The 21,059-nt window shown below is 39.2% G+C and overlaps 1 protein-coding gene across 14 annotated transcripts in view; it reads right to left on the bottom strand.

The window, feature by feature from the left end:
* Positions 1-12,654: 12,654 nt before the first annotated feature.
* LOC111564119 (multiple PDZ domain protein) overlaps positions 12,655-21,059 on the bottom strand; it is a 55,174-nt gene continuing 46,769 nt past the window's right edge. For 12 of the 14 annotated variants that reach the window (XM_035945085.2, XM_035945088.2, XM_035945093.2 and 9 more), the window contains 10 exons: positions 19,315-19,508; positions 18,959-18,973; positions 17,262-17,409; positions 16,136-16,222; positions 15,927-16,023; positions 15,664-15,827; positions 14,924-15,028; positions 14,574-14,668; positions 13,941-14,064; positions 12,655-13,856 (listed from right to left, as the gene is read on the bottom strand). In XM_035945085.2, coding sequence (XP_035800978.2) covers positions 13,710-13,856; positions 13,941-14,064; positions 14,574-14,668; positions 14,924-15,028; positions 15,664-15,827; positions 15,927-16,023; positions 16,136-16,222; positions 17,262-17,409; positions 18,959-18,973; positions 19,315-19,508 — 1,176 coding nt within the window. In that variant the 3' untranslated portion in view covers positions 12,655-13,709. The remainder of the gene's footprint in view (positions 13,857-13,940; positions 14,065-14,573; positions 14,669-14,923; positions 15,029-15,663; positions 15,828-15,926; positions 16,024-16,135; positions 16,223-17,261; positions 17,410-18,958; positions 18,974-19,314; positions 19,509-21,059) is intronic. The other 2 variants (XM_055007660.1, XM_035945084.2) reach the window with 1 other exon arrangement.

The following is a 21,059-nucleotide window of genomic DNA, read 5'->3' on the forward strand; positions in this document are numbered from 1 at the left end:
AGGAGGAGAGGTATTATCTCTGTCCTAGACATTAAGCAGAGCACACTTTTTTTAAAACGAATTGGCACAATTTGAAAATAATTTGTGTACAATCCCCATTCAAAGGGTGAAAAATATGAGATTGACGCAGCACATTTTGCATTATAAATGACAGTAATTTTCCCCAGCTGTCTTCTCCACACCACCACACACTCAACAGTTGGAAACCCACACCGCTGAAATAACACCAAGCTTTTGTCTTGACTTGTCTCTGGTTACTGCAGCGTTCGGCCCCCCCAGCCCCCGCATACATACCCTGTGGGGATAGCCACCTGTCTCGGCCGACTCCTGGGATGCCTCCCTGGACTAACAGACATCTCTTTGTGCCGGGGCGGCGTAGGGGGGTTAAGCTTCTTAGTTGGCTGTTACTGATAGGACTCAGGAGACTTCGGCTGTCAGGGAAGTGCTTCACACTGACATGATTCACCTGCTGTCAGTTTTTAATAACTACTGCTGAAGATATTTTCTAGAACACAGCTTTTGGATTTGTGAAGTCGGTGCATTGACCCACATAGTGCAGTCAAGGTGACATCAGCTTTAAAACACACAGTAGAGCTGCTGCAGAGACTGATAGCTGACCTCAAAGTGTTGACGCCGCCGGCAGTATGCGTTAATGATTGCCCCTGTACGGGATCATCGTTGGAATCACTGTTGCACCGCTCGCTGACAGCTTGTCTGCTTATGTAGATGAATGACTGGAGGTTCTGCCCCCACCTTCTCTCTCAGTGCTGTGGCCACACAGGAGAGGATGTTGTACTTTTGCTAAGAGTCTAATGAAGACAAATGATCATGCAGATTGCTGATAGGGTAAAAAGTGCTGGAAGAGCACGGCACATTTCCCGGGCCTTAAAAACTACCAGCCCATTCAGTTGTAAATTATTCTGCTAATGGCTTTTCAGGAACACTTCCTCATATATTGGCGCTTCCACAGGAAAAGATCTAACCTTCTCCATTAGTAAGACAGCGATCCAGCGAATATTTACTGAGGACATCAAGGAGAAATCTTTGGAAATTGACCAACTTGCGACCAGCCTCATTTCAGTGTTCAGTTACTTGCTTTTTTTGTGTAGCTGTTAATCTTACAGCTTTCCTCTGTAAATGAGCCCTGCATCAGCGAGTTCTATGCCACTTAAAGTCCCAATCAAGATTTCACCACCCTTAGAAGTTTTTCTCTTTTATTGATTTGCAACAGTAACTTTCCAAAAAAAAAGACTCTTTCATATCAAAGTGAAAATAGGTTTCTACCAATTACCATTCATTTTAATTAAAAGTATAAAATGTAAAATAAGTGTTTTCACAGTGAATGTGTTTCAAGTGATTGTAGTATAAAGACACCCGTATCTGGAAGGTCCAGTCACTTGTAAATCAGTACTCCTGGATGTAACTGCACCATGAAGACAAAAGAACACTACAAGCAACTCAGTAAAAAGTTTCCTCTGTTATTGAAAAGCATAAGTCAGGGAATGATACAAGAAAAGTCATTCAGTGTCTCTTTGAGTACAGTTAAATCCATCATTAGGAAATTTACGGAATATAACATAATATAAATCTGTGTAGAGGAGGACATCCTCTAAAACCGAGTTGCTATACAAGGAAGAATTTAGTAAAAGTGGCCACTAAGACACCTATGACTCCCCTGAAGGAGTTACAAACTTGGTGATTAACACTGTGTCATATTCCCGTACATTTGAACACACAATATTCGAACTATGATAACAAAATTAAAAGAAATTGAAGTTTAAATTACAGACAGTATTAAGTTGGTACAAATGCTAATATCATTATGTCAACCCAACAAATTAAAATATTTAATCTAAACTAGATTTTTTATTTTTATTTTTTAAGTTGCGACCATTCTTTTAATTAAGTGGTGGGAACAGGTCCTCTTAATTATTTTCCAGAGTGTACAGCTGCTATCTCTCGTTTTTATTTTCATTTTTTTTACTAGGTTGGAGAACAAAAACATTTGTGAGGAATCTCTGGATCTTGGCGAGCGACGCGACATAGCCTGGATTCCACTATAGCCCACTTCTGAAAACAGTGGGATGATAGATGTGTGGCTGCAAGGCTTTGTAAAAGACTGTCTTTTGTTGTTGTACTGATGCTGACATTCCATCCTCACATGAAAACATTTTTTGGCACCGTAAACGTTTGGTATGTTTGGGTTAGTGGCCTGTGATGGTGAGGTTTCCTCTGCATATGTGCAATGGAGTTTCTAATTGTGTTTCTTTGCAAATGCATGCACTGATTTCATCTGGTTTACCAGAAAGAGGCACACATTTTGATGCATTTTCAAATTGTCTACCTCGGACGTCAAATGAGCTGAATAAAGGGCATGTATTGAATGCTGTTTGAACTGATTTTAAGTGTATTGGAAAAGAATGTTTTTGCAGGTTCTGTTCTCACAAATTTGACTCCTTGACATGTATTTACAACAATGCAGTTATTCTTCTGCGGTGATCTGATTCCTCTTGTTCATTTCTCTTCTTCTATAGTCAACCTGAAAGTCAAATATCATTGATAGCAGGGTCCTCAAACTCATTTTAGTTCAAGGGGCCACAATGAAATTTGATCTCAAGGAAAATCAGAGCATAATAACCTATAAATACCAACAACTTCCCTTTGTTTTAGTGCCAAAAAGTACATTTTGAAAATGTCCACATTTAAGGAACTATCTTTTTTGCAAAACTTTATCAACAACCTGAGATTTTTTGGAAAAAAAAAATACGTTTGATTTCAACAATATTCTGCCTTAGTTTATCATTTACACATCTGCATTACAACTCATAGATTACAGTGTATCTACGAAGGCACAGCAGTCACAGGCATCTGGAATTGAGCAATATAGTATTTAACTCTGTGATGCAAACAACTTGTCAAGGTTAATGTCGTCTCTGTAATTTTTACACTTTGCAAAGTCGTCCCGTGGGCTGGATTGGACCCTCTGGTGGGGTGGTTATGTCCCATGGGTGCTGATTTATAGCCTTTGAAATCTTTGAAAGTGTCAATGACAGTCATGTTCTGTATTTTTAGTTTTTTTTACTTTAAAAAACAATGCATTTTGGAGAAGTGGCAGCAATCCTATAAAAACAACAGGATGATATATATATATATATATATATATATATATATATATATATATATATATATATATATATATATATATCACTAACCCTTGTTTTTTTATTCAGGATTTCAAGTAATGCATGTCGCTGTTGTTGCCAAGGTAAAAAAAAAAGTCTGCCAAGTCATGTGAAAGTGGCCCTTAATGATGTCATGTGTTTGTGCAGCCCTGCAGTCATGTCTGTTGGCAGCTCACTTTCTGCGCCTGTCAACAAACAGAAATGTGCTGACTTTATTAGTTTCACAACAGCAGCAGCATTGACTGGGACAATGTCTGTATTTGTCCTGAAAGGCTTTAAACCGATCCTGTAAGCGAAGGAGCAATTTAGCCAGAAATGAATCCGAATTTATTGCAGTAGATGTTCCTGAGTGGTGCCGCCTCTGCTGTTTGATTTGCCTGTAGGAAACTCGATCAACATATCAGGGGAGCATAAATCAGTGCAGCTGAATGAAAATAACAGGTTCGTGCAAGTTGGATGGAAAAATCTTTTTCCTTAAATACCCTACAGCTGCAGTGAGATGAATTCCTCGTTGGCTGCCCACGCTTTCTTTTTGACATTTTCTCAGGCACAGTGAATCTGCTGCTAAACTAACAGCTCCAAGTGGTTCATAGGTAGCTGAAGGCTAGTTATTGTTGAGGACGGGTGTTTAAAGAAACTGTCTGTTCACATGCAGCTATTTCATGTTAGCGTGTAATGGCTGTGGAGCTGCATATCAATGAATGGAAAGAGGTCCTTGAGAAAGATAATATACAATACATACACATTCTGCACTAAGCCCTCAGTTAAAATAATTTTCATCCATTCATTAAAATATTTCCGCCTTCGGTGCTTTTACAGAATCAAGCATGTGTTCTTATCTTTAAAAGACATGTGACACTGTCACCCCGTCACATTTCTTTCCTTATCAGTGTGACAGTCAGACAGACTCGTGTCAGATAGTCATCAATGCATTTCACCCATAGGCGAAACCTCTGGCTGCTGTCTGTTCATCTGCATAGACTTGATGGCAGATGACAGCTGCATTGAAAAATACAAAAAAATAAAAACAACGAAAATTATGTTAATTGAATTACATTTAATTATTAATTTACATGTTAACTGTAAAAAACCATTAAAGCTGTAAATGTCTACAGCAAAAATGTGTATTTTTTACAAATGATATTTTGTTCTTTCTACAATGTCTGAATGTATAATTACACTTTTACTGTATTTAAATCTTCAAAAAATCTAGTTATTTTGCAGATATTTGCCATTGTTTGAAAAGAAAAAAAAAGGTATATTAAGGATCGAAAAACATAAATTTAGTTTTAAAAATGTTATAACTTTTCCTTGTTTAGTTAGACTACAAATAATATCTAGTAGAGTCACAGCAAAAAGCATTATTTTACTCTTATAAACTAATGTCCACTTCAAAATTCTGTATTTTTATAAATGATAATTCATTCTTTTCACCATGTCTGATCATATATTTACACTATATTTTTTTTAATGTCTTTAAATGTACTTCTTACAAAAGAAATTCACACAGGCATTTCTTTTTATTTCAAAGGAAAAACTATGTGCAGATGAAATGTTTTATTTACATGGCACCTTCAGAAACAGGTCCAAACTGTAAATGACATTTGCACATTTTTATAAATGGTGATTTGTTCTTTTACAGCGTGTGATCATAAAATGACACCGTTTTGCTGTATTTTGAAACAGCTAAAATATAAATAATTGACAGATACTTGCCATTATTTTCCAGATTTTTACAGTTTTTGAACATTACAGTACTTTTTCTTGTACCTTTGCTGCTAGATTTTTGGCATTTTTACTTTTTTTTTTACAGTGTGGAGAAACGTTTTCCTGTTCTTTCTTCGCCTGATGTTTCCGATGACTCGAGGACAGAGTTACACCTGCTTAGATTAGGACTAAACTAAGGAAGTAAAACAGAAGCGGAACTATCTGGCATGTGTGATCTCAAAGGGAAATGGAAAAACGTTCAGTGGCAGCAAACGTTCTAACAGCACAAACCAGACACAAAATGCAAGGATACCTTCACCTGGTGAGGGACATGTAAACATGTTTTAAGGCACCGCCGAGGCCCGGATCTGCCTGTTGTGGTCTTGTTCGGAGCCAAGTGGAACTCCTCGCTGCCTCACCCTGCAGGGCATCCTCATAAATCAAGCAGGAGAGCTGGATTTTAGGTGCCGCAGCACCTCGAGTACTGTCACTGCAGTGTCGTGCTTTGCAGAGACTACGGAGCTGTTTAATTTATTGCTGCTCCTGGACAAAAAGGAAAAGATCTTGTTGAAAGTCACCTTTGGAATTTGAGCTTCGTTTGTGTGCTTTTTTTTTAAGCTTATGCAATGCATTTAGAAGCATGAAACGTGTTCTTGGACACTTCGTGCACTGCTGGTTGTTGTGCAAGATGTGCAAGAAGATAACATTGACATAAACCAGACAATTTTTTGCTTAATTAAAGTTACGCAATTTGGCGTAAATGACAGTTCATAGTGTTTTTAGGGCTTCCTTCACTGCTGGAACTTTGTGCTCTGCTATGTCCAGACCCTTTTGTACTTTTTATGAGCCCGTCTGAGAATGTCTTCAAATTCCCAGCATTACACCTCACCAGTGTTGTTTGGCATCTCCTGCAAATAAACTTCAGGCCTCGAAGCGATGAGCTGCTCCACAAAGGCTGAGCTTTATGACTTTATCTCGCCTTTGTTGTGGTGTGACAACATTTGTAGGTTAAGGTGAGATAATAGTTGTGTGATGCAAGTAATGGCTTGATAACATGTCAGATCAGAGACTGCAGAAAGCTCTCTGGGGCAACACGTTTTAGTATGTATTCAAATTTTTTGCAGGGTTTGACAGCTCCAGATGACTTATTTCTCAACCCCCCCACTGAAACACTTTCACAGCAATTGTAAGGCAGTCTTAAATAGGGGTTAAAGCCACGGTTGTAACTCAGGAACTGATAACAGGGGCTTTAAAAACATCATCCTGGAGATAATAAAGGGAGATCCACATGAATCAAATGTTAGACGTTCAAGTCAGAGCCTGAATAAGCTCCACTTTCAGAAAAAAACAACTGTTATTTATAGCATGGATTCAGAGTAATGGCACGGTCCGGTTTGCTGAACAGAATGAGCTCAAACAGCGCTGGAGGCACAAATGGGCTTTCATCACTGCCTCATTTTTCCATGATGCCTTAAAATCAATAGGATGCCTTTATTTTTAAACCAGCAGTGCAAAGAGAGATGGCAGTCAATAATGTGGTCCATTAACACATGTGGAACAAACACATTCCAGTGTGTTTGCCAGACCCTTACTACGTAACTGCATATTGGTTTTTAGCAACACAAGTGTGGCTCTAGCGACGTAAATATGCCAAGTCAATTCCACCACTTTGGTTCTCAGTGATATAACTCAACAGCTATTGGATGGATTAGAGATTAGAGATCCCTTAAGGCTGACATTTTAGTTTTTTTTCTTGCCAAAAACCTGTACTGAAGTCTTTGTATAATGGTGGCTTCAGGGATCCCAGACTTGTACCAGCATTTATCCAGTGAAATGTTGCAGCAAATTTTTACAGTTTCTGCACGATTCTTTCCTTTGGTGCCACCATTAGATGAATATCTGTGGTTTTATGCTGATTATTATCAGATTGATTACAGTGAAATGCCATACCCACCTTCATGCTGCCTACAAAATTCATTGTAATAACTGTGGTGACCCCACAATGTAGCATTATCTCCACATCAAAAGTTTAAGTTGGCAAATACTTTGGTCTACAAAACTAAGTTCCATCAGCCTAAAATTTTAGCACTCCAACATACTAAACTAAGTCTTCAGCTGGACTTAAGTGGAATGCAGCAAGTCCAGTCAAACAAGGCAAAAAACAAAACGTTGTGCAAAGTAATAGCTAAATGTTGCCCTGCTTGTTGCTTGCCTCACATATCTTTGGGTCAGTGTCTAACAAGTCTTCAAAGTCAACATATTGTGGACTTTCAATATAAAATGAACCAAATCTGAAAAAAAGTTCCTACCTTAAACAAGGAATCACCCCTAGAAGATGAGTGTAATCTCAAAATGTAGATAAAATGATACATTTTATATGCTATACATTATCAGAACACAGAAACTCATCCAAGGTACCAATGCCGGTTTCTATGACTCTACGTCATACACATTAAACTGCTGCAGTTTTGCTGTTGAAACTGTGTTATATCCCATAATATTGATGCTCAAAGTTGGCCATAGAAAAAAATTAACAAAAAAAATTGCGTTTTGGATTTAGATTGTGACACCTAAAGTGGATGTGAAAGTTCATTTGGTTGTAGTTTTTTTTTTTTTGAAACAGAGATCAGAGATGTGTTTGGGCCCTTAATATCATCTTCTCTCTTCTTTTATAGCTTGTACTTATGAAGTTATGAGAGCTAAAACATGCTGGAAAAAGTAATGTAAATTAAAAAGCACAAATGACCAAACCGTACATACTTCAAGGGAATGTTACTCTGAAAATATTCATAGTGTGAGGGTAAAATTTTCCATGGCTTCATTAAATATACTAACATTATTACACATTAAAAGTCAGGTGTTTGGGAGGGAGTTAGATGGGAGGCACGCTTCCATATTTCATAATACTTAGCAATGGTCTCGTTGTCTGCCTAGATGATGAATATCATAAATTCATACCTTATGAACATTAGTATTGCAGTACAGCTGTGTCAAAGTCTCGCTGAGCTGCATACAGCTAGTATGGCTGTAGCCTGCATGTGTACTGTACTTTCTCTATGTGTGTTTTCTCTCCATGTTTGAAACCATTTGCGCATTCGTCCTTCCACAAGGTTGGACATGTGCACCTCTCAGGGGCAAACAGGTGATTCTCCCACCCTCAGCTCTGCAAACATTTCCCAGCGACTGTGTCACCACATTACTTTACACACAGCTCATAAAGCGATGATTACACACTCGGTCTTATCAGGGCTCAGCCGCGGTGATGTAATTTGAAGCTGTTACCGAAATGCAAACATACCAATAGAAACACCTAAGGTGTGTTTAAAGCAGGCGATGGCTTCCTGCTACCTGCTGCGCAGTCACATAGAGATGGGCTGTAGTTCTGTGGGTCGTAAAAACACTGTCCTCTGTGCTGTTGTTAGAGCCTGAGCTGAGTCCACTGTTTGTATTGCTAACATGTAATAAGTGCAGCTAAAGGGATTCGACAGCAAACATTTAATACCAGTGTTTGGTGTTCCCTCGTCCAACATGTTGTCTGTGCAAACACGATCATCCGCCTTCACAATCCTACTTTGTGCAAACACACTGAAGGTGAGGAGGAAATCTGATCCCGCATGATGTCATCCAGTTAACTCCCAGGTTTATTTTAACCGTCAAAGGAACGAGAGACTGTGTGCTGAACTGTAGCTGTCCTTGTAATGAGGAAAACCTCACTGTAAATCATGATAACATCCAGCTTCCTGCGAGCAAAGTAGGACTTTGGCATAATTTCGGGTTATGGAGAAGACGGAAAGTATGTGTTTGCATCTTGACTGTTTACTCAGAGAAATATAATTGTTACCATATAAAGAGGATAGTTATATATCTTTTTGTTTGTTCTGGAAACGAGATGCCACAGGGAGACGTGTAAAAGAAGCGAAATGCCACAAGACTTATTCTTGTTTACAGGTCTTGGGTAATATTTGGCCTCGTTGGTGATTATCGCGACTTAAAGTTTAATCTTGCAGAATGTAATCTTGCAAAAAGAAAAACAAAGAGGAGGTGGCATGAGTTGCTTCCTGGCATTCCAATCTTTATTAGTCACCTAATTAGCAATGCATCAATTCGAGACATTAATTGATATGAATGATGTTGGCGTCTGTCATATTTGTCTACGTTGTCACCACACCAGCCACCACCCAACATGTCAACAGCCGCACCATTGTGTTGAGAGGAAGGACTGTTAAAGAGCAACTAATGCGCGCTGACTCGAACAAAGCCAAGGACTGTGTGGGCCTGTGATGTGCTAATCTTTCTGACAAGTAGGTAAAGACTTGCGGCAACAGAGTCAACATGCAGGAAGGTCAGATATTTGCCGCAGAAACTGTTTTGGCTCCATCTTTTTCATATTGTCCTCTTGCGATCAACAAGAGGAAATTAAACACCATTGCTGCTGCTGCTGCTGCAGTGGAAATTTATTTGTGAACCGCGAAGCCAGGCTCTGGCAGATGACCCTCCAAGATTAGAAGACATTTGACAAGGTAGCACTCTTTTTCCGTCACATTTGCAGAGTCATGCAGCAGAAGATGAATGATGTCATTTAATCAAGCGTGTCTCCTCAAAGCTCAGTGTGAGATAGTTTGAGGCAGATGTGTGGATGGCAAAATAATGTTAGCGCTATCTTAAATCAATCTATCTCTTAGATGTACAGATATTTTTTTAGGAAATCAGCCAGTGCATCAAGTCAAGACAAGCGCTCTGCTCCATTCCTGACAGGGATCCATTTAACCTTTTATCAGAGCATCAGTTAAACAGTACAGTTCCATTGACACCTTATGGTTAATAGAAACCCAGTTTAATCTCTTTGATGCTCTGCATGATAAGCACAGTGAGTTCACGGCCAAATTCCTTCAATGACAACACAAATGATAAATAGTTTGCTTCAAAGAAATCCACTGCTTTCAAGCTTCATCAAAATCTGCTTTGCTTGTCATAATTTAAAGCGTTTGCCCTGATATGTGCAAAAAATTGAGCAAACTGAAACCCGTGTTATCATACCAGCATGATTGTAACCATTGAGCATGTTTGATTCATCAACTATAATTTTGTGTTTGCGTAATTTCTTGTTAGTCAGTTGCAGTTAGTCAATGAAGCGTACGTCTCGATGATACTGAGCTCTGACATGTTTGAAATGTTGAAACATGCGGTGACAAACCTATTCCGCAGTATTATACAGGTTGCATCCATTGGTTGTATATAAAGATGGACAAACCCTCTGTGGATTCACCCTAAGGTTCCCTGTGCAGCAATTTTGAAGCTCAGCATGCATCCAATGCTACTATACTATAGTAAACAAGGGGATGATTTTTTATGTCCCAATACATAGACTGTTAAATGCAGTTTGGCATAAATATCAGGATGTTCTACTACATATGGTCGCATCTTGCTGCTTTTCTGGCCAGTCTGGTATATCATGTACATCAGAGTGTCTCATAGGAGTACAAACAAGCTTAAACCACAAAGAGTGCACTCAGATGACTTACTTCTACTACAGACTGTCGTAAAATATGAGCAACACAGTCAAAGCTTGAGGCGCAATGTTATGAAGTAGTATGACCTAGTTGTATACTCACTGCATGCACAGTGTATATAAAAAGAAAAAGCATACAATTTAATGCAGCCTCATTTTGGTGGCTCCAGCGTTGCTATCCATAGATTGTATATAAAAGATGGGTGTAGTCACTGTGACATTTCTTTGACTGCCATTTTGAGGCCCCAGGTTTGGAATTCAGCCATTGATTTGATGGATTTGTTGAAACTGGAGCTGATGAACAAGGTGTGGATCTGGCTCGAGAACCACTGGACGCGACACATGATGATATGGAAGCGACCTCTCTGCCCTGAAACATATTCTACTTGACCATCTATTTTACTCTAAGAGGGATCCGGCTTTAACAAAATGAACATCATTCTATCTTCAAGAAGTCAAAAAACTAGCAATTGAGGCCTTAAAGTCATGAGGAGACTGTTTACTAATGCAACAAATCAAGAGAGAAGTAGGGTCATTTTCCCACTGTGACGCTGTTCGATTTCCACATGAACCCCAAATGTGCCAAAACAACAACAAATAGGAATAACTCCAGTTCCACAAGCATATAAGAAATTGGACAATTGAGGTCCGTTACATTTGCCTACCCAACAGTGGGTCCATTTTTCTTCCCCGAAAACAACCCACAAGAGGTTCTACAGGGTGTTTCCTGCAGTTGGAACATACTCAAAGCTTCAGGCCACCCTAAAATAGCTGAACCTCTTGCAATAGAAAACAGCCTATGGCTTCTGTACAATCCCGTATCTTTTTGCAACCAGAGTGGTTACCCCTCCTGGCCATCAGACTGAATAAAGGCATCTCTGCACTGACTTCATTTTTCAAACATGGAGGCTACATCCTTCTTTTATAAACAGCCCATGGTTCATCATAGGAAATTAATACAACAAAATATTAAATAAACAAATGAAAAAGTAGTTTCTGATGCAGTACATTGCTTTTGCTATGTTGGTGTTGCTTGCCCAACATTGCTTATTTTAAGACTTTGTCTCCATTGCATTCCTAAGCTGCAGTCAAACACAGTGCTTATGGAGATGACATTTTAGATGCACCATGACATAAAATGTGCCAGTGTTGCAACTCTTCTTTATAAGGTCAAGAGAGAAGTTGTGTTCATGAGAAAATATAGTGAAAATGTGCACAGAGGCCTGATTGACATGTTGATAATTCTGCCCTTTTTTTAAAGCCAGTTAGCTTTGGCGCCATTGTTGCGGAACGCTACACCATTTGGCCGCATACGAGTCGAGCATGACGCGGTGGCGGCAACATCCGATCTCACATCTAAAAGACTTGTGCAGACAAGCCTTGTGTAAACTAAGAACCTGGAGGAAGCCAGGCTAACCTCTAAACCCACTGGAGCCATTAAAACAACAGGTGCTTGGTGTTGGGGGTCGGGGAGCTCAGCTGTCGAGTGCAGGCGGTAGCTGCTAGCTTGGTTTGAATCGCAGCAGCTGCAGGTAGATGGCGTTGGGTCTCGACCTGGAGGTGAAAGAGTCACCGCACAGTCGAGCGTTTGCACTTCTACTGTTCAAGCACTAGTGTTGCTCTCTAACAGCCCAGCCAATGTGAACAAACCACAGACCTCATTAGGCAGAGGACTTGTGGCTGTGGGCTGTGCAGCAGCTGTGCTTGTCAGTACACAGACAGATGGGATGTCATATTTTAATGGAGAGCTCTGTCTCTCTCTATCCAGGCTTTATTGAGTCTCTTGTGATAGCAGCGAGTCTATTCAAGCAAGACCATACGTGCTGTTCCACATTTATCTCCCGTATAAATCTTCTATAAATGTTCGTGCACATTTCATTTAAACTTGCTTTACCTCCTGACGTGGATCCATTTGCCTTTCATTTAAATGTGACCTGCAGTGACAGTAAATTGCTTTTATCTCCCAGATAGAAAATTGATCTGGGTGATGTGCGGCAGATGTAATGCATACAGTACAATAACCCGTGCCTTCAGTGACAGCTAGTTACAGTAACAGCTGGTGCCACTTGGAGAGTTAGCCTGAATTTCCCTTTGCTCATCCAATTTAATAACAGGACACATTTGTATTAATGGTTTGATGAGCTGGTTTTCTTGTTGGTTTTAATGATTGCTGGTGTTTTAACCCACATTTTCTGTGTATAAAAAAAGGCTGCTGCAACGAGAGGCAACAAGACAACGCAAAATAAGTACCACTGATTGCATCCAAAGGTCACTTTTATTTAATTCAGTGTGAATAAATTCAGTACCGTCACTTTGACAATACTAGAAACACATTTAAGGTGATAACACAGAGAACAGACATTTTTCTCTGAGTCTAGACCGCACAACACATGCCCAGTGACTTGACAAACTACACCCTGGATGATTTGTTTTGGGTACACAATAAGGTCAAAGTGGGCTCAGGTCATCAGTTTGAAACCGCTCGTCCGTACAAACCTAAATAGCAGTTCATTTTACTTCTCTGTGCACTTACATGAAGTCAACATTAATTAATACTTAAAAAAAAAAAAAATCCAAATACTGTAACATAATACCTTACATATCAGCTTTAGCAGCACTATAATTCAGTGAATAGGCCACACTCACACTCAAACCACACTTGGAGGACTTCCCTTCAGAGAAGTGTTAACACACTGTGCATTTACAACATCTCACTTCTAGACACTTTAAATGCTCTCCTGATCAAACACTTCATGATAAGCTGATTAACACCATTTACAGCAGCATCAGCTTTAAATCAAAATTTGATGAATTGCCAACAGCAGTGCAACACAAAACACAAAATAGTGCTGTTTTCAGCTAATTTAGCCATTAGCTTAATCCTGCTAATTTCCTAACAGCCTCAAGGGTATCTTTAATACAGTTTAATGCTCCGAATTTAGCAAGAGGTCACCTCTATACATCAGAATATAAGGAAAAAACTTGAAAATGGGCCACTCTGCTGTAGAAATGTTCTGATATTACTGAAGTGTGCTTTATTTTAGCAACAGCGTCCACTGAATGTTTCCACCCAGAGTCATGGAATGTTTCTAATACTATTTACAGATTCACATACTTAAAATTGATAACTTTATGGCTATGTACAAGCTCTTCTCATTACATATAATTCTACTTGTCACAGTGTTCAGGGCCACATTGGGCAATAACCTTCTTCATGATTGTGTAATTATTTGTATTTCAGTCACCTAGCTGTGAATCTTGCTACTGAACCTTTGGTGCAAGTGTGGAAAAAGTAGTGTATGAGTGTTTGTCTATGATAGCACAGTGAGTGTGACAGTTCCTTTGGTCCTTTTCAGGATGCCGACAGCTTCTTCATGCGTGACGCCCTCCAGAGTTTGTCCGTTAACCGCCATGATCTGGTCTCCTCGCTTCAGACGGCCGTCCTCTGCTGCTGCGCCCTGAAGCCACAAACAAGCATGTCGAGTTTTATTCATGACACGCCAATTCGGCAAAGGTAGATCGTTAAAGCTAGCCCTACTTACCTTTCCAAACACTGTTTTGACATAAATTGGCAAGTCTCCATGTGGGCTGCCATATCCTCCGACTATACTAAAACCAAGTCCGTCTGGTCCTCTTTCAAGATTGATGGTCTTATACTGAGGTGGGCTGAAAGAAAGAGACTGGCGGTTGGGCAATTGGGATCTGTTTTCCTTACAAATTTTAACTTTGGCAACAAGAAAAGCATATAATCCTGTCTTTTCTTACCCACATTCCAAATGTGGTAAATAGTTCTTAAATCACTTATTTTGCATTTCATGTTTTTAATTAATTGACAGTATTGTGTAGAAATCTGTTTTCACTTTGCAATGAAAGTCTGTTTTGTAAGTATTTTTTAAAAAGAAAACAAAACAAAAAACACCAAATTAAGGTGACTTCAATGTTTGAAAGCAATAAAATGGTGAATCTTCCAAGGGGGGATGGATATTTTTATAGGCACTGTATACATTCTATTGATTTTTAACTACTTTACTGTCCCTGAAGTGTGTATTATCTTGAAAAGCAGTATCTGATTGGATTAAGGTTGGATTGGAGGCAAAAAAAAAACCACTTGATCGGGATCGTCCATGATTGCAACACAGCAAAAATATTCCTTTGTTGTAACAGGAGCTTCATACCCGAGGTCATCCTGGAAGATGCAGCTGGGCGTAAGACCCCCATCAGCCTGCTCCTGAGAGGGCCCCGTCACGGTGGTGTCGCCACCCGCTACCACCTGCAGGTGCGCCAACAGACACACAAACACTGTTACTGTACAGTAGACTGGATTTACTGCCAAGATAAAGACTGATAGGAAGAGGGAAACGAGTTTTATGGTACTTCAAAGCCTGCCACCGCTACCCTTCGACTCGTCTTTTCAGGTGAAAACTTTGTACGCAGATAAAGGAAAGAATACAGCTGGCCGCTGATTATCTCACCGTCTACAGGTTTATCTAACAGAAAAAGTGCATGGGTGTGAGTTGTGGGAGACCTGAAGTTGTATTGTGCCGGTGGCGTTCTTGAGCAGAGTGACAGCCTGCGAGTGGCTCATGCCTTCAGCAGAAGTTCCACATATACTGACAATTCGGTCCCCAATCTGGAAAAAACAACAATCAAAAGAGTGCACATGAGGGAAAAAGTTCTGCAGTGAAGCTCTTTTTGCACTTTCCAAGAAAAAGTGTGGATCTTTTTGATGCAGCTCAGTCTTAAATGTGCTTTTTTTTATTGCCTGAATTTCTACAGTTTCTCTGCAGAACAGGATGCTGGCTAATACTGTTTGCAAATTTCATTCACGACGAGACACAAAAGCAAAGCTATTCCTCTGTTCACTTGAGTAATTTCATTATGTTGTGTTCTCATTTCTTATTCTATATATTATTCAGGATTCCCTCTATTCATTTCAGTGAGCCCCTCTGTAGGCTTAATGATGTTAATGCAGGAGTGGGAGATTTATTATCCATGTTAGCAAAGGCTATTGTCCTCCTCCAGTCTGAGGCAAACAGAGCTGCAATTGTCAGTTTTTCTGTGAAGGTCACTGCTAAAGGCTGTTGGCTCTTGACCTTTGGGGGCCTTTGAGATCTACCAACTGAGAAAAGGGAGTAGGAGGAGTGAGACCTCTGTAAATAATTGAGATTCACATTAAATCCCACACAAGAATTAGAATTATGTAAAATCTTTGTTTTGCATTGTGCTGAAGGCCAAACACTGAGAGGGACGTTGTGGATGTTGTACCTTGAGCTTCTGGGTCTGAGCAGCGAGGCCGACCGGATTCATCATGGCGATAAAGATGGGTATGTCGCCCAGAGGACTGCCCACTCCGCCTGCTATGCTGATGCCCAGAGAATCACTGGGGCCTTTAGTGAACTCTACAGTCCTGGTGTCCTGATGCTCCGGTGCTATGAGGACATACAAGTATTGTTTCGATGGATTGTTTCACATTTTCTGATATGCCTCCCAGATGAACTATGTTGTGGCTGCAATCCTGCGGTACTTACATTCCTGACTTCTGCTTAGTTTGTCAGGGTCACCGGGAAGGTTTCCAGTGTCTGCACATGACTGATAGGCCACCTTGGAGCTGCCTGTTTCACTCATCTGAAACAAAGGCATTCAGAGCATTTTGGTTTATTTCCAAGGACTAGATAAGAGCAATTTCTGTTTGACTTTAAACGTTTCCTTGATAGATGTTAAATGAGCGGTAAATTACCTGACTGCTTTGAGACATTCTTCTTTCAGAGTGGAATGGGCCGGCTTTAAACCTTCCCACCTCCATTTGGATAGGCCCCACGCAGCACTAAAACACAAAGAACAACATTGTTTGTCATTTAGTTGTCCAGCAAAGCTTAACCTCCAAACACAATGCGTATTATTTTTTAAAACAATCATTAAAATGACTCCATTTATCAGAGCCAAAAACAGTGAAAACAGAGAGAATTGAAGGATTTTTAACTATCTGAAGGTCCTGTGTATGTGATATTTAATCAGAAATTCTATTTATTTTACGTCTCATTTAAAAATCACAAAAAAATTGACCATTTGCTTTAACCAGATTTAAAAAATAAAGCATTGAAAAATAAAAGTATTATTATTAAAAATAAAAAAGATTTGGCTTTAAAGAGATTTTTGCAATTTCTGAAAGAAATCATAAGGTTAAAAAAAAGGTTACGATAACCAGATTATGAATAAATGACTAATTTTTTGTTTTAATCAATTTCCAAAAAAAAGGTAATAAAATTTACCTTTTGCTTTCACTAGATGTAAAGAATACATTAAAAAAAATACTGTTTGCTCTAATCAATTTCAAAAAATAAAACTTTTTAAAAAACATTATTGTTTTTGACAGATTAAAAAAAACTGTTTTAACCACATTCAAAGAATAAACAACAACAACAGCACAAAAAAAACTGTTTGCTTTGAACGGATTCTGTAAAAAATTGAAGTAATTGAGCAGTAACCAACTGTCACATGACAAAATCCTCAGACTTTTTGGCTGAACTGCAGGCTGTGTTTAGATCAGACAGAAGACAAGCATAAAGACAAACTGAAAATGTAAGTAATAAAGACTCATTTTTTTGGAAAATTTGGAAAAAATGTTGATTAAGTTTTTTTGTTTTTGTTGTTTAAGTTTTTTGTCTTTTTGTTTTAGATTTATGGCATTATAACTGTCATAATGCAAGAATACATTTCTGAGTTCTCTCTACTTCTAGTCATGGTTGTGTTGTTTCCATAGAGGTGCAGGACTTTGTGTCCAGAAAGTGCGTGAAGTTCAGAAGGTTAAAGCAGATGTTCTGCTCTCTAACTGTGGTATTTGATTGCCACTGGGGCAGAAATACCTTCAGCAGTGCAGCCACGGCCTCCTGAGTGGCCGACCGCACGTCCTCGCCGTTGACTGACAGTATCTGGTCGCCCTGCATCAGTCGACCATCAGTATCCACCAAACCTCCTTTCACAATATCAGACACAAACACTCCTGTGTCATTCCTGGTGAGAAAAAGTGGGAAGACAGACATGACAGTTGATATCGCACATCTATTACTGCACAGATCGGACTGATTTCTTCTCTACAGGTAATCGTGTCATCCTCGAGAGTTATGTTTTTAACTTGTTATTGTTGATGTACTATTGATCCAGCAATTTCAGGTTTTTGTAATGGAACTCTGCACAAGTTTGGCTTACAGTTCTTGTGAAATTCCCTACAAATAGCTTGTCTAATGGAATATTTCATAAAAAAGATTGTCCTCCTTTGTGCATGCTTCGAACAATTTCACAAAATCTGACTTTTGAGGCTGCAGTTTATGGCCAAATTCTGTGTTTGCTGTGAGCACAGAATCTATCTCGCAAGAAGATAAGATTAAGTCTGTTCCTTTTGTTGTCAAATGCACATCTCCGCTGTGGACTTTGCATATCTGAAGTGCCAATCTCCACGTGGATAAAAAACTAACACAAGCAGAAGCTGTGAAGCGAGGCAACTCGATCCCGCTCTATCCGCAGTGCCAGAGATACTTGGCTGTCAACTCCCTCACCACTAACTGCTAGCTTGCACTTTCCTTTTCAGATTTAGGTTGTCTGTGTTACTGTCTTTCCATTCTTTTGAGCATTTCAGTTTTTTCCCACTTGTGTATCAAAACCACTGCGACACAGAGACAGAAATGAAAACTTGCTTTGTCTGCTGCTGTCGACCCAAACTTGGGCCTTTAACCCATTACTGTATTTTGGATCTTTTTGATAGAGATTTTAGGCACCAAAATCTATTATAAAAACAGATGCACACACATACTAAATGTACATCAGCAGTATATGTGCATTTTTGCTCTACAGAAGCCATTTCCACTCAACAGCGGCCGTTTTCCTACTTGTACCTTGCTGCATAAATACTCCACCATAATAGGAGCTTGACTTGATTTAAGGGTAAAATGGTCCACAATTTGCCATCTCACATCCTAGTATTTCCTCCTCTGCTAATCTAGTGTGAGCAAAAATAGCTACTTTCCCAGATACAGTCAACATCTCTGGTTATAGAGTGGAGTCTGAATCGAGAGCCACTGAGAATGACTGATTCTGGTGAGATGCTGACTCGCTTGGCAATGACGTGGAACATGAGAGCAATCCAGTCAGGCAGATAAACCTTTCAACTACAAAATAAGATATAAAAGCCATCATTTAGGTATGATGTGGTCTTCCTCTGTGCTGTTTTGATGTTCTATCTTGGGGCTATTTTGCAGCTATAATGGCACCTGCGGCCCATAGTGAGAAGAAAAATGTCATCTATTTGTGTCAAAATAGGATTTTTCTCTGAATCTACATGAAAACAACAAATGCAGTAACTTTGTTTGGGAACTAAAGACAGTTACATTAAGGATTCCATGATGGGAAAGATGGTTAAAGCACAAGGTATCACCTTATGGCTTCATTTGGCTAAAATGAATTAGTCAAAGTTTTTATTTCAATGCCATTTTCTTTTTTGGAACTTCCACTACACCATATTTAAATATATCCTATACATCTATAATATAATTTAATTATTAGTTACCTCTGGTCCCGTGATCTGCATTAAAAGATAGAAACAATACAGTTACTAACTATATTTTTATTGTCTCAGCAATGAAAATCTACTATTACTAGAGTTATTCCACTATAGAAAAGCAACTCTATTAATTCTATGCATTTTTTATCTCTACTCATACTGCTTATCTCTGTTTCAAAGCTAAAATAATATGCTAATATGCTTTTTGTGACCTACTTGTGAAGCAACGCTTTAATGAAAAAGCACCTTTTCAGCTGTTTGCATATGTAACAGCTCATGCAGCGTTGCAGTAAATCCCTGCTGTGCATTAATCAGAGCGTACTACGCATTAAGCAGCAGTGCTAATATTAACTGTCTCTCACCTCCTCCCTACGATGCTCAGGCCCAGGCCCTGACCAGGCTTCTTGTGCAGCTCCACGGTGAAGGAGTCCCACAGGTCTTCCTCCTTGTACTGGGTTTCGTCCCTGTAAACCGTCAGCTGAACCTTCTGCGGCGTCTGTCGCAGCACGTTGATGGCTTCATCGTGAGTGGCCGCTCGCAAGTCAATGCCATTCACCTTCGATGAGTGAAATACAGGTATGGATTAGTGTCCAACAACTAGAGATTTAGGTAGGAATGTCTGAATCTGATCTCTAATGGAGCATTTTTTTTAATTAATCGGTATCGAACGTAAGCCCTACCCTTGTTTATGTCCCCACTCACACAAGTGGAAAAGTGACAACATAATTTGTGGCAGAACGCTAAGGATGCAAATTCTGATTGCAGTGAACATCTGTCTTGTGCTAAATCGCAGTTTTTTGGCCGTTACATATACTACTGGGATCCAAAAAAATGTCTTAATTGATCACAGCTTGTCTGAACCACATGAGTGGTAATTAGATTAGATTCAACTTTATTGTCACTGCACAGAGTACAAGTACTAAGACACCAAAATGCAGTCTAGCATCTAATCATAAGTGCATAAGCAACAATAAAGTGCACTATTTACAGTATGGTATATACAGTATGTTAGAGTATAGACAGTGCTGAACACACTAATAAATGAATATGTAAATGTTGATATAGATCATCTAAACATACAGGTAGGTAGTAATGCTGGTATACGCAGTATAAAAAGTATGGACAGTATAAACTGTTTCAACTATATAGACTGCATAAACAGTATAAAAGTATAGCAATAAAGATAAGATGATGGCACACAGATGCAGCGGCTACGAGCTCTCCTTTTTGGCGCTTTTTTATGTGTTTATATAAACATTCTTCTTGTTTTATTCTCTGTAAATACATTTTTTGCACTATTCTTACACCTAATATTTTATTATATTAGATACATTCTTTGTATTGTAAAAGGATAGCCATGCAATTTCCTTGTATTTGTGCAATGACAAGAAAGGCCTTAACATGAGCTCTAGCCAGAGGTCATTAAGCATCACAGAAGTCTTTGTCATGGTGACACATGATATTCACACGATACTGCCTGCTTGGCAACACAGAAGTGCCTTTAGTTGGAGTTACCGCCACCTGTGGTTGCTGCAGTACTAAACTGAAAACCAGGTACAGACGAACTAAACAACCAGGTACTACAATCAATTTTCTGAGATGGACGTACAGGTTTTCTCCATCTTTTGGAGCTTGTGTAGCTGTACAGCAAGGTTCCTGTCCACCTATGTAACATTAAGGAACAGCTTGGATGCAGAAATGTGACTGTTTTCTAATGCATTGCAAAGCTTTTTGGTTGTCAAGCAGATATGCTGGACTACTTTAATAACTTTGATGTACTTGAAGTGTATATGATGTAGAAAAATGGTCAGATTAGGATCCGGTAGAAAAACTTGATGGAGACATTCCTAGATTTAAAGTTAAGACACAGTAATTGCAGCAGAGCTATAAAAAGTGCTAATACTAAAACAGAAATTTCCAGAACCAAATTGCTGAGATATTTGGAAACTAGATTATAATATCTGAATCGGGGTGACGTGAGTTTAGAACACTGGAGTTTAACTACAGGAAAATGTTCCCACAAAACTCTGTGAGAAGTGGTCAGTGAAAGGATTGATGTGCAGCTTTTCTGCCACATTAAAGAGAGGGGGGGAAATACCACATTAGC

Source organism: Amphiprion ocellaris, chromosome 23, assembly GCF_022539595.1.
Source record: "Amphiprion ocellaris isolate individual 3 ecotype Okinawa chromosome 23, ASM2253959v1, whole genome shotgun sequence".
Lineage (NCBI taxonomy): Eukaryota > Metazoa > Chordata > Actinopteri > Pomacentridae > Amphiprion > Amphiprion ocellaris.